The following is a 12,894-nucleotide window of genomic DNA, read 5'->3' as shown; positions in this document are numbered from 1 at the left end:
CAAAGGATGATTGTAAAAGAGAATAAGTGTTGGCGGGTGGTAAAGATTCCCAAGAGTCAGCCGCACCAAACATGGAGAAGGCAGTGGAAATTTTCATTTGCATCTCAAGAAAATAAGTATTTGTATGGATTTTTTTTTTTCATATTAATCGCTTTGAGAAACTAAAAAAATTTATTAAATAGTTAAAATTTCCTCAGAAAAATAAAATAATTTTAAAATATTTGTGTGAATAATACATTGAAAACAACAATAGTTTATTATATGAAATGAGAGGAGATTGAGAGGCTTCAGGAAACAGAGCAATGTACATGCATCACTAAGCTTAGTGCTGTGCTTTGATCATGCACAGTTTGAGAGCCCCATGATTCATTTTGAACAAAGAAAGCCATTGCAGAATACACTGTTGATGCTCCATGCTTGTGTCTTTGAAAAGTAAGGAGAGTCTGGTAAGCCTTCAACCATTCCCAGCCATTAGATCCCCTGGATAACAAACCTGTCCCTGCACAACAAATCACTACCTATTTGTTAAAAATAAAAAACGGTAAGCATACCACACTACAGGTATTTGATTACTGTCAATAAGGTGAATTTTCAGGTCCTCGCATTCCCAAGAAATACCTGGCTATCTCACCTGCAACTGATCCTTATTAAGATGTCTGCATGAGTTTCACCAGCTTGAGCACAAACTTTGCTTGATGTTTTGAATACATAAACACTGAGCCACACTATGAAAATTGGCATGCAGAAACCTGTACAAAACATCACCATATCCAATACATAACCATGAATGGGAGCATACTACTGTTATACTGGTGATAATAATGCAGTGTCTAACAAATATTCTGTCTGTTCTTAGGATTATTTAATTTACATTTGGTCTCAACAAAATACCATCTAACTTTCTTCTGGATCATCCCATTCTTTTGAACCTAGTACTCATCAGTTGATGAGTGCATTTTTTAAGTGGGATTTAAGACTTGGCAATCAACAGAAAACGAGTGTATCAGCTTCTGCTTTCTTTTTCGTCAACGTGTTTTTTATCAACAGTCCGCCATAATCAATTCACACTTCCAAAAGGAGTTCTATTTGGTGATGCTGCTACATGCTGCTGTTGCTGAATCTTGCCGTCAGTCGGTGCCCATTTTGATGTGTTATCTGCGATCATATTTTCTGTAAGATCATTAAAAGCAGGTGTTCTCATCTCCTCAATTGATGCCAAGCTAGGTATTGCTATTGCTCGTTTCTTGGGCGTTGTATTCTCATCGACCTGTTCATATATTTGCAGCATTCGGGAAATTAGCCATTTTTTATATGGAAAATTTTTCTGAGATTGTGTCCCAACCCAAACATAATGAAGCAGACAACGAACCACAAGGAAACAAACAGGGAAGAGATGGAGGTTTCAAACTCATAAATTCTTAAAAATAGAACTTCCAAACCATGTTAAACAAACGGCTAGGAAATGAGCCAGAAATGGATATCAAGTCCGCCTTAAGGGGGAATGAACAAATAGAGAAGTTCAAAACCTAAACATTCAGGAACCAAACTTTTTTATGCCGTATGTTAAATCACCACTTCTTATGATCAGTTTGCATAGACAGGGCACATCACAATTTTCTTACCACCAAATATGATGGCAAACTAAGGATCATTTGACAAAGAAAATATATTTTCCATATGTTTTTAACTAAATACTGCATATTTGTCCCATCTATCAGAGATTCCATTGAGCTAATTTAGCTAGTACTTCAGTTAATTGATTTAATAACCGAATTGTGCATACTTGTCCAGCTATAAGTGATTCCAGTGAGCTAAAGTCTCATTGTAACTGATTAAATAACTTGATTCTAGCATTATTATAGTTATCTCTTTCTTTAGTGGCTTGTTATATGTGGTCTAAATCCAGAAGAAAGGCATTTTTTTCCCAATTTTTTTGTTCTCGTTTTATCTTTTAGATCATTTCTCTCCACCATTGTGCATGTGTGTGAATGAACATTAGATATTTCAAATAAGCCAACCTACCAAATAATCTTCTGTAAGGCACTTCTCTGCACTGTTTAGGATTTTTGATATGCTTTCATCATGTTTCTCTTGCACTGATTTGAGATGCTCCAAGCATAACATAGACATGGAATCTATTCCTTTCTTAGTTTCATGGTCCCGCATTAGTGAATCTGCAGTTTCATCATATTGTTACACATGATGAGTTCACAATTTAATAGAAAGATACTAAAGTTTTGATGCATAAGCATTCGACATTACCATTAACAGCCACCAGCATATCACATGCTCCAGCATCAAATTCTGCATCCAAAGAGGAGGCCATGGAGACAAAATCTTCATATGCAGTATGATTTGCACGTATGCTTGCCCTGTTAAAGGAAAGAGTTTGATACTCATGATATACAAGAAAAAAAGAGGATAATAAAATTAAAATAAATAAATAAAAAATCTGAGAAACAAACTTACTTTACAGTGGATTCTATCTCTGTGTTGCTGCTGTTATTAAGATGGTTTATGGATGACTGAACATGTTCCCACTGGTGACTAGAATAGCCAACCCTCATTGAACTGCATATTAAGAAGAGATACAAGAAGTTGCTTAAAGTTGATTTTCTTTATACTGCAGACTTGTTCTACCCATCTTGACCACAATCATCCAAGGAGGTTAGGTCACAAACACATGTGCAACTCCATCACCACCCCCCACAAACACACACACGGTGCTCCCTTGTATGTCCTGCTGAACCCTCTAGTAATTAACAGGTTTCTGCTCTCCTTTTTCTAGTGGAAGTGATGACATGACATTGCATCCTCAAATGTTATAACACACTTTTCTCCGCATGTGTTCTCATTGTTATAAGGTTATTGCATTTTTGGTCTAAAGTTCTTTAGGTAATTATCATATATAAATAAGAATATGCATCCTAGGATATTTGATGCTCGAATTAAATTTAGTTGTGAAGAAAATTCAATTGAATGAAAAACATACCACTCCTGGAGGTAATTTTCCATGACTGCCATATTTTCAGCTGCTGAAAATGTGTCTTCTAAGAAATGTTTCTCTACTTTTCCCAGGTATTCACCCACTTCCTTCTTGGCATGAACTGCAATTTGCTGCATATTGGAAATCTCTTGCTGCAATCTCTTATTCTCTTCCATACATGAGCCCTGAATATACCTTGATGTCTCTGAGACCTAAAAAAGAATTAAAGAATATCAATTACACAATTCCAATAACTTCTTTACAAAGACAACAAAACAAGAAGAATTAATTGATCTCTAACCATAGCTGTTTTTTTAGATGTCAAATTTGCTAATATTACTGCAATTTTTTCCATAGCTAGTTTCTCCTCTCTAGCAGACTCTTCCTGTTTCATAGCAATAGAAATCTACATCAGCCTTCGATCCCCCTTCAGTACAGGTCATATACATATAATATGTCTTTGATGGTAACATACCTTAAACATCTTTTCAAAAGTTTCTACTTGGTGGAATTTTTGTTTTTGGCTTCCTTCAAGAGTTGTCATGAGTTTAGATGCTCGATGATGGAGGTCATTGAAAAAATCCACTGATGCCTTTGAGATAACTTGTGAAGACACAAGAGTCCGTTGTAATCCCTACATTTTATCACAAGGATTTGTTCCAGTCACAAAATATAATTCAACATCATTGATAAAAGAAAATAAACGTTATAATTGAACATAATTGATAGAAGAAAACAAACAAACATTCATTCAGGAAGGAGAAATAGTCCCTACCTCCTCTTGTTGTTGAGCAGAGAAAGCCAACATCTCTTTTTGTTCACTGAGAGAATTCTGGATATCACAAATAACTTCCTTGGCCTCCAAAACCGCAGCAATAAGAAACTGTAAAGACAACATGACATCATGCTTAGTCATTTTCAGCCACTTCTTTCACCAGCCATTCTAAACAAAAATGATTTTCTCCTTTTCTTACATTGTCAACAGCCATTGCTTGAGATGAGATTGTAGAAGTCATCTGCTCCAGGTCAGTGGAAGCTTTCCTTCGCAATGTACCAGCAAACTCCTTCAATACTGCTACTCCTGATGTATATGTCTCTTTCATTTTGTTAATCCTTGATTCCAAACCCTGTGTTGCCTAGAGATAGTGACAGAAGTTAAATCAGTTATATATAACTAGAGAACCAGAAACCATAAAAAGGTAAACAAGATAAATTGCCCTGTGTTGCCTAGAGATAGTGACAGAAGTGTTAAATCAGACTGATAAAATACTAAACATGGCAAATTTTATTTTCTTACATCACATTTACTAGCAAGAAATGAGCAGGCATGCTCTTCCATGCTTTTTAACTGTTGCTGTTGTTGAGAAACAGAACCCAGAATGGTCTCATGCAGGTCTTTTAAGCTCTGATCAAGCTGATAACCAAATGCTAATACCAGGTCCCGGTTTTCCGTTTCCACCCTGTTTTTCTGATCTGTAAAAAATTAGAAAGTGACATTGAGTATCGTAAAAAGGAAGGAAGATCACCATCCAATCCCAGATCCTATAGTCAGTAGGATTTCCCTTGAATCAACCACAGATCCTAGAATTCACACAGGGAGTTAGAACAGAAAGGTCTTTGAAATCTTAATAGAAGAAAGAAGAGCTCCTAAAATCTTATATGATGAAGCCTGAAGATTACCAAAAGTAATAAAAATCATAAAATTCCTAAAATAACTTAAGCCAACTCAAATAAATATACATGAAATAGAAAATAATTTCATCCCATTTGACATTTGGAAACAATTTATTTATTATAAGCCCTTATACTGAAAAATGATTAGACAACTTCCAAAAATTACCCGAATTCATGACAAGAATAACATGTGGAATCCTATTTTGACAAGGGTCCCAGGAAATATTCCTTAAAAAATTATAAAAGTAGAAATAAAAGTTCTTCAAAAGTTGATTGGTATGGGCATCTTACAAGGCATTAGGAAAAGAACCAAGAAAAAGGTTCTCCCGTATTCTGGTTGAGACATGCTATTTTTCATTTTCATTTTTTTTTCCTTCTCCGTCTCCTACCACCCGGTCTCTTGAAGAAAGCAATCTTTAAATTCAAACTTCAAACATTTTTTAAGGAATCTTATGTAACCCGGTCTCTTTAAATTCAAATCATTACAATCATTTCAACGTTATGCACCAATAATTAGAAGCAAAAGAGATCTGTACCTATCTTTTCAAACAGCAAAGTTATGTCCTCCGATGCATTTTGCAAATCATTGCGCAACTCCTTTGCACGTCCAATCAAAGAATTTTCTGTTTATGAGTAGAAATTTCACGGGATCTTCAGTATATGATAAGAGATACAGAGTTCAATAAATGATTATCAGTTCCCACTTGCCTGAATGTAGTAGTTTGGAGATTATGAACTCCTTTTCCTTGAGGGTTGAGATAGCTACTCTGTGATTCTCCTGAAGCTCAAACAAGGCCCTGTTACTGTTTTCCAGGTTTACCTGAAAGAACAATTGTTGGTTGAATCCAGATGGTTTTCCCCAACTAAGCAGTAAACAAAATGTTAAAGTCTTATACCTTGCAATCCTTGAGCTCACTCTCTATAACTAGCTTCTGTTCTTGCTCAGTGACATATAATTCACGAAATTTATCAACTTGCTGCAAGAGAAGAGGTTATCACATGACTGTAGAAAGGGCAAATCAAGAGCAAGCAAGTTGTACCTTCTCACTGAGATTGAGATCGCTCTCCAATTGCTCAATCTTCTCATTCCTTGCCTACAGGATATTATAATGAACTTATTTTAAACTCATAAATCAAGATATAGAAAAATATCTGAACAGTTAATCCCTTGTTAGTCAAGTAGTTATTATTGTCCATTGATCCATATGTGGACTTTAGACTTTTTAGATTATATGATAACTTAGTTTGAATATTGGTCTGATCAAACAATCATAACCATCCCTTATATCTAGGTGATATGAAAAAAAAGAATCTAAGAAATGGATAATTTTGAATGTCCATCAACCCAGATGAACTATGAAGCCTACATAATCCTATAATTAAAAATCTTGGTTGATTTGGTGATTTGTAATACGATATTTCTACAAGAAGCAACAATGGAAAGTGGGATTTTAATGTAATAGTCCACCTTCTTTTCAGCTTCATCTAGGGCAAATCTTTCATGTGGAATGTAAACACCATTCTTCTCCCTTGCTGCTCGAACATCTGCTTTGATTTTATTAGACGTAAGAACCAATAAATTTAGTTAAAACTTTTACATAGAAAAAATCAGAGAATGTCAAACCTTGTTTCATTTTATTAGACGTAAGAACCAATAAATTTAGTTAAAACTTTTACATAGAAAAAATCAGAGAATGTCAAACCTTGTTTCATTCTCTCAATTTCAGCATACAAATCCTTGAGCAGCACAGCCTTAGACATTTTTTGATTTGCCTGCAAGAATAAGCTTCATCATCAAGACAAAGGATATATTACATGGGAGGAAAGATTTGAACAAGGCAAAAGAAATAGCCAAACAAACCTCTGGCTTGTTTTTGATGTTTTTAGCACGGTGAGCATAATCAAGTGTGCTTAAAGTTTCTTCCAGACAATGAGCAGATGGAGAAATTGTTGCAATGATGCAAGTCTTTGTCTTTCCCCCTAGTGAGTCTCTTAACAGCCTTGTCAGCTTACTATCCCTGCATACATTGGACAAATTTTTTTTTTTTTTTTTAATGAAAAAAGGCAAAAAGAACACTTAAATCACAGTCCACAAATTTCAAGCATTGGAAGAGATGCTATTGGCAAAAACCTGTAAGGAATATGAACAGAATGTTCGACAAGTGCATTTATGACACGGCCAAGGGTGAGTAAGCTCTTGTTTATTTCCCCAGCTTCCCTTGCACGACCCTGCATTTTCATCACAATCAATTCAAATAGATAAATCCAAGGTAAAATTCATGAATGAAGCTGCTTCTTAGTTTTTTGACATTTTTTGAGATCAATAGAACTATCAGAAAATAAAACAGTTCTGAACTTGTCTTAACTAAAACACATGGTAAATATTTGTATTCAACAACTGAAATTGCTGGCTAATTTGTTAAAATGATCAAGAGCTAGGAATTGTAATTTAATCTGAAATTTACATGTTCCTTTTAGTGCTCATTTGATAAACCATACACGGTTGATTCAGAAGTTTCTGTTGGGATTGACCAGCCCTATGGGCCAACCATGGTGGGCGCTTAGTACTTTCAAAGGGAAGGCCAAAGGCCTAGAACTGTAGCCCTTCAATCACACCAATTGTTTATTTGTTCCAATAAAAGAGGCGTCCCTAGGAATTAAACCTGGTACCAGAGAAACCCAATGTTTAACAGAAAATCTGATGAAGGCAGAACTTTTTCGTCTAATATTCCCTATCATAAATTGAATAATGCTAACTATCATGTGGAAACTGTTGGGATTGAACCTTATGGGCCCACCATGGTTGGCGCTTAGCACTTCCGAAGGGAAGGCCAAAGGCCTAGAACCATGGCCCCTCAATCATACCAATTGTTTATTTGTTCCAATAAATGAGGTGTCCCCAGGAATTGACATTTAGGTGGACCTTAAGGGTTTGGTCCTAGGTTTATGGGCCCACCATGGTTGGCGCTTAGGCGACAGAGAGGCCCAGAACCGTGACCCCTCAATCAGACCAATTGTTTATTTGTTCTAATAAAGTAGCTCAGATGGTACTAGGATTGACATTTAGTTGGACCTTAAGGGTTTGGTCCTAGGTTCAATTCCTCGGAACACCTCCTTTATTGGAACAAATAAACAATTGGTGTAATTGAAGGGCCACGATTCTGGGCCTTTGGCCTAAGCGCCAACCATGGTGGGCCCATAAACCTAAGACCAAACCCTTAAGGTCCACCTAAATGTCAATTCCTGGGGACACCTCCTTTATTGGAACAAATAAACAATTGGTATGATTGAGGGGGGCCATGGTTCTAGGCCTCTGGCCTTCCCTTTGGAAGTGCTAAGCGCCAACCATGGTGAGCCCATAAGGCTCAATCCCAACAGTTTCCACATGATAGTTAACATTATTCAATTTATGTTGGGGAATATTAGACGAAAAGTTCTGCCTTCATCAGATTTTCTGTTAAACATCGGGTTTCTCTAGTCAAAGCCTAGTATTCATCATTAGAACAAAAATATATATCTGGAAGCTAATTTTAGGTAGATACTGAACTTTTTGCATTTGCTTAGTTAGTAAATCAAAAGGTTACCAAGAAGAATAGAATCTTATGTAGATAAAAATATTTTTGTTACCTCACGTGCACCTGAACGAGAAATATTCTCTGATCCTGCTAAATCAACAAGATTAAGCTTTCCGCATTTAATGAGCTCCTCCTCTCCCATGGTAGCTTCTTTTATGTATACAGTTACAGAAAAGACAGAATGAGAACGACTGCATCAGAAAAGAAAACAAATTTAGTCATCTGTAGTTTCATCTAAAACTGTATATCGCTAGCAATGGATAATTCTACCTGCTGCGCTTGTTTAACAGGGTATCTGCTGTGCGTCTTTTGGCCGCCCCTCGTTCCAAGAGGTTATAAATTTCATTTGCACTGTATACAGCTTCTTCTTCAAGGCCTCTTACAATGACACAACCTTTGCCATCCTCCATCAATGAAACGGGTTTTTTTGGCCTATCTTCTGAAGTTCTTGAATTATCTTCAGGAGCTAACAAATCAGTTATTTCTTCATTGTAAAGCTCCAAAAATGTCACTTTCATGTTATAGTCTGCATTTTGTGCCTCCAATGTATCAAAAATTTGGCGAACTGCTCTTGGAATGACACCAGCCTCAGTGGGCAATTCACCGCCCTATAAGAAACAAAATACGATCATTACATTGACTGTAGAAATATGTGATTACTATTATTGTCAAAGTGAGAATAAATTTGATGGTCATACTGCCATACCTTAGTTCTCATTCCGCCCTCCATTGTGTATGTTTTACCAGTGCCTGTCTGCCCATATGCAAAGACAGTGCAGTTGAAACCCTCAAGAACTTCATTAACAATAGGAGAAATAGCTTGATCATATATTGACCTTTGCTGTGATTTGGGCCCAAATACCTTGAAAATTTTGAAACAAGATGAAGACAACTTAGGTACTACACATTCAAAAAAATTCATATGATATAGTTATAATAGAATAAAAACCATACCTTGTCAAAGGTGAAAACTCTATCAACTTGCTTGTTATTAGCCAGACTTTGCAGAACAGTGACTTCCCTTTTATGCTCATTACATGAAACCGCCCTTGACACGTTTACCTTTTGCTCGTCATCACTTAGTGGCCTGACATTGGAATGATTTTTCAAATTTTGATCGAATATAGGCACTGCTTTCTCATAAACTAACAAGACTTCCATAGAAAAAATTGAGGCTAAATTTGCCAATATTATTAGAACCCCACCTGTTTGGAGATCCATCCTTCTTTATGTCAATGTATATGTTAAAAGATTTTATTAGCTATTCATGACTTTCAGTGAAAAAGGAAGACAGAAAAACTCAGCTACCTCTTATGATATTGCATGATCACATTACGTACTTAGGCCAATCAAATTTTATCCCATTGTACAGTATAGCAGCTAAATGAAAAAAATTTTAAAACAAGCAATTGAAACTCAAATATCTACTGGGCTTGACTTGTTAGGAAATAGCCCATTGCTCAATATGCTGTCAGAGCTTTCAAAACAAAGATTACATGTAGTATCCATACAAAATACAAAAGACAATCTTGTATGGGAAAAAAAAAATCGATAGTAGGACCACAACCGATAATAATTTGACATTATTATTAATTTGACATATGCTTCTCATCTAACCCTCAAAATTCCATTGCAAATTTCAACCAACAGAAAATGTTTGTTTAAGAAGAATATTAAAGAAAATCAGAGGTGATGTGGTCAAACTATTTGTCACCCAAATACTCTTGTTAACAGCTACTATTATTATCCAAACAGTTGCAAAAGAATTGAGACTCCAAACTGGTAATAAACCCTAATAATCAGAACTTCAACCATAAAAAAAAAAAAAAATGGGCATAAAGTGGAGAACCTGCATCTAAGAACAACTTGCACATTAACCTCCCGGTCTCTGTCTTGTCTATTTGAGCTCCATTCAATCGCCCTGGGATCCATGCGACGCCTTTCAGGTCTTGGTGTGAGGAAAGGCGTTGGAGATGCCATAACCCCCAATCCAGATTTTCTGAAATGATCTGGGGTGAGGGACATCATTTTCAACTTTCCAAAATCTACATGAACAGAAACATATATCAGAACCACAAAATTACTAGATCTTTCAAGAACAGGAATTCCCTGGAAGCCCTATTTCCTCGTTTGGTTCCAAGAAAACATAGATAAGGGCAAAAAAACCTGAAGCTATGAATTTTGGATTAATCATCGTCTGTCAACCGAGAGAACAAGTAAATCTATTTAACTTGCCTTACAGGACTATCGGTGGAATTTGATCAGTCTCAAATCCTTTAGAAACCAAAACAGTGACAGAAAGCGAAAAAAACTTCTTAAAATCACCTCTTTTTTTTCCTGTTTCCTTCAATTCTCTCAGCTACTAAACAGAGTGTTTTTTTTCCTGTTTCCTTCAATTCTCTCAGCTACTAAACAGAGTGTGGTACTTGAATTCACCTGAATTCTTGGTGGAGAAGAAGAGTATGATGAAACCCTAGATCGAAAGAAATAGCTTGGAGAAAAGGCAAAGGAGAAGAGCTTTCGATCGGAGTTTTCTTTCTCTTTCTGAGTCTCTTTTGGTAGAAATATTACTGAAAATGTGTTTCAATTTTCAAACTCTCCAACGGCACCTTTTGAAGCATATGTAGAAAATAGCCGTTTGGTTTCCCATTTCGAAAGAGCCCACCCTTCTTGAAAATTCAAATGAAAGCGCGTTAAGCCTACTCCACAATTTTGTATTTTTTTTTCTTGCAATCATCAAAGTATTTATTATATATTAAAACCTCTAAAGAAATTGTCCGATTCTGAAAAATAAAAATAAAAAATAAAAAAATCAAATACATTTAAAATTAATTACAAATTTATATATTTTCAAATTATTTAATTTTTATATATAATATTTAAAATAAATGAGATGATTTTGAAATAAAATATAAAAACAATTTATTAATTTTAATTTTTTTTCATTTTTTTTCTTTATATTTATACTAGGTCACATTTTCAAAATTTCTAGGAACCGAGCATGATAAAGAAAATGATTTTTCATCTTTGATTTTATTATTAAAAATAAAAATTAAATATATCTAAAATTAATTAGAAATTTATACATTTTCAACCTTTTTTATTATAAATCTATTTTTAATTTTATATTTCTTTTTTTTTTCCTTACATTTTTCCCTAAAAAAATATTAGAAATATGAGCTCCAATTTGGAAATGTAAAGCCACAAAGTCCTCAAACATCAATATACTTATTTTAACAAACATTAAGAAGTGTTTTTACGGTTTTACCCTGCTTTTTACGATGCTCAAACGTGGGATCTATTTATTTGAATTATTTCAAATTCCTTAAGTATGGGCAATGAGGGAGTCATCGCAATGTTCGTCTACAGGTGTTACTCTTGACTCACAAAATGATCATTTTAGATTTGGAAAAGTTATCAGATTTGGAATTTTTTTTTCAAAAGTTGTTGATTAACAAGAACCAAAAGGTTTTAAATTTCTTTTGCATGATTCTCACATTTTGAGATCCAAAGAGAGTTCAAATAAGAAGAAAGTTATTCATTTGATTAAAAACCTCATATGTAATTCTCACATGTATTTGGTAAAGCTTAATATTTATTATTTAATGATTTAAATTAAATAATATTTAGGTTGTTAACTTAAAATTTATTACTTAATTCTTATTTTAATCATTAAATAAAATTAACTTAAAAACTTATTTTAAATTTTCAAAATAATATATTTATCCTCATAAATTATAATTAAGGCAAATAAGGTGAAATAGCAAATGAGATCGTAGAGGTTGATTGCTTTTTCTTATTATTATATATTTTTTAAATTTTAAGTTATATCATTAAATTATTTTAATTATTTTACCAAATATATTTAATTTACTTAACGACTTAAATTAAGTTATTAAGTCATTTTAAGTTGTTAAGTTAGTTTACCAAAACACCCACTTAGTTTAATATTTTACATAAATTTCTACAAATAGTCAAGTGGGCCTAGGAAGTCATTCTTCTCATGGTTTTAAAAATCGGACTAGATCGGTCGGACAGCCAACCGATCACGGTTTCGATCCAATCTGGTCAATTGGACAAGTTAAACTAGTGGTCCAACCGATAAACTGGATGAATCGGACGGTTCCCTCCGAATCGTCCAACAACTTTTTTTTTTTTCCACTTTCGTCATTCCCTGTTGGAACTCACACACTCGTCCCACCATTGGAACCCCCCCACCCCGCACTAGAAACCCTGCCCCCACGCGACCTCCAAGAACCCCCCGCCCACACCACGTGCTAGAAAAGCCAACACCCCCTCCCCCAACAACCCCACTGAAACCCCCCACATTGGAAAAACTGTTTCCCTTTTTGCTCGACTCTCTCCTTTCTTTTTCCATATTTTTTTAAAAATTATTTTTTACCTTATCTCACTTATTATTTATTTTCTTCTATATTTATTATTTTTTTACTTCATGTTTAAAACTTATTATTTTAATTTAAATTAATAAAAACATTACAATTTTAAATAAATTTCTGATTTTAAAATAAGTTTTTTTATTGAAAAATTAATTTTAAATTTTAAACTAATTTTCTGATTTTAAATAAAATTTTAATTTAAAAATAATATATAATTTTTTTATTTTTATAATTATTTTAAATTTTAATAATTTATAAATTA

At 34.3% G+C, this 12,894-nt stretch overlaps 1 protein-coding gene across 2 annotated transcripts; it reads right to left on the bottom strand.

Moving 5' to 3' along the window:
* Positions 1–778: 778 nt before the first annotated feature.
* On the bottom strand, positions 779–10,825 carry LOC100250033 (ATP binding microtubule motor family-like). Of its 2 annotated transcripts, none has more exons than XM_019221925.2 (24): positions 10,561–10,825; positions 10,085–10,280; positions 9,190–9,322; positions 8,942–9,097; positions 8,506–8,843; positions 8,288–8,426; positions 6,792–6,889; positions 6,522–6,678; positions 6,364–6,433; positions 6,129–6,205; positions 5,701–5,754; positions 5,557–5,637; positions 5,369–5,480; positions 5,197–5,283; positions 4,284–4,459; positions 3,961–4,122; positions 3,762–3,869; positions 3,462–3,620; positions 3,288–3,371; positions 2,993–3,198; positions 2,470–2,571; positions 2,263–2,372; positions 2,023–2,174; positions 779–1,267 (listed from the first exon to the last, which is right to left on the bottom strand). In XM_019221925.2, exons 2-24 carry the CDS (start codon positions 10,261–10,263, stop codon positions 1,058–1,060), a joined length of 3,150 nt encoding a protein of 1,049 aa, XP_019077470.1. In that variant the 5' UTR covers positions 10,264–10,280; positions 10,561–10,825; the 3' UTR covers positions 779–1,057. The 2 variants fall into 2 exon arrangements, with proteins under 2 accessions (XP_019077470.1, XP_002274736.2); XM_002274700.4 differs by having other exon boundaries at positions 10,672–10,825.
* Positions 10,826–12,894: the final 2,069 nt, after the last annotated feature.

Source organism: Vitis vinifera, chromosome 8 (genome assembly GCF_030704535.1).
Source record: "Vitis vinifera cultivar Pinot Noir 40024 chromosome 8, ASM3070453v1".
NCBI classification, from domain to species: domain Eukaryota; kingdom Viridiplantae; phylum Streptophyta; class Magnoliopsida; order Vitales; family Vitaceae; genus Vitis; species Vitis vinifera.
The sequence above is the reverse complement of the archived record's forward strand: the minus strand, read 5'-3'. Positions and strand labels throughout refer to the sequence as shown.

What these genes read in the sequence shown, in the direction of transcription:
- LOC100250033 (XM_019221925.2), bottom strand. Translation starts at nt 10,263, where the DNA reads ATGATGTCCCTCACCCCAGATCATTTCAGAAAATCTGGATTGGGGGTT. An exon ending in CTCGTTCAGGTGCACGTGAG is followed by an intron (nt 6,890 to 8,287) that starts GTAACAAAAATA and finishes ATGAAAATGCAG; the next exon opens with GGTCGTGCAAGGGAAGCTGG. An exon ending in TCTGTTCATATTCCTTACAG is followed by an intron (nt 6,679 to 6,791) that starts GTTTTTGCCAAT and finishes CAATGTATGCAG; the next exon opens with GGATAGTAAGCTGACAAGGC.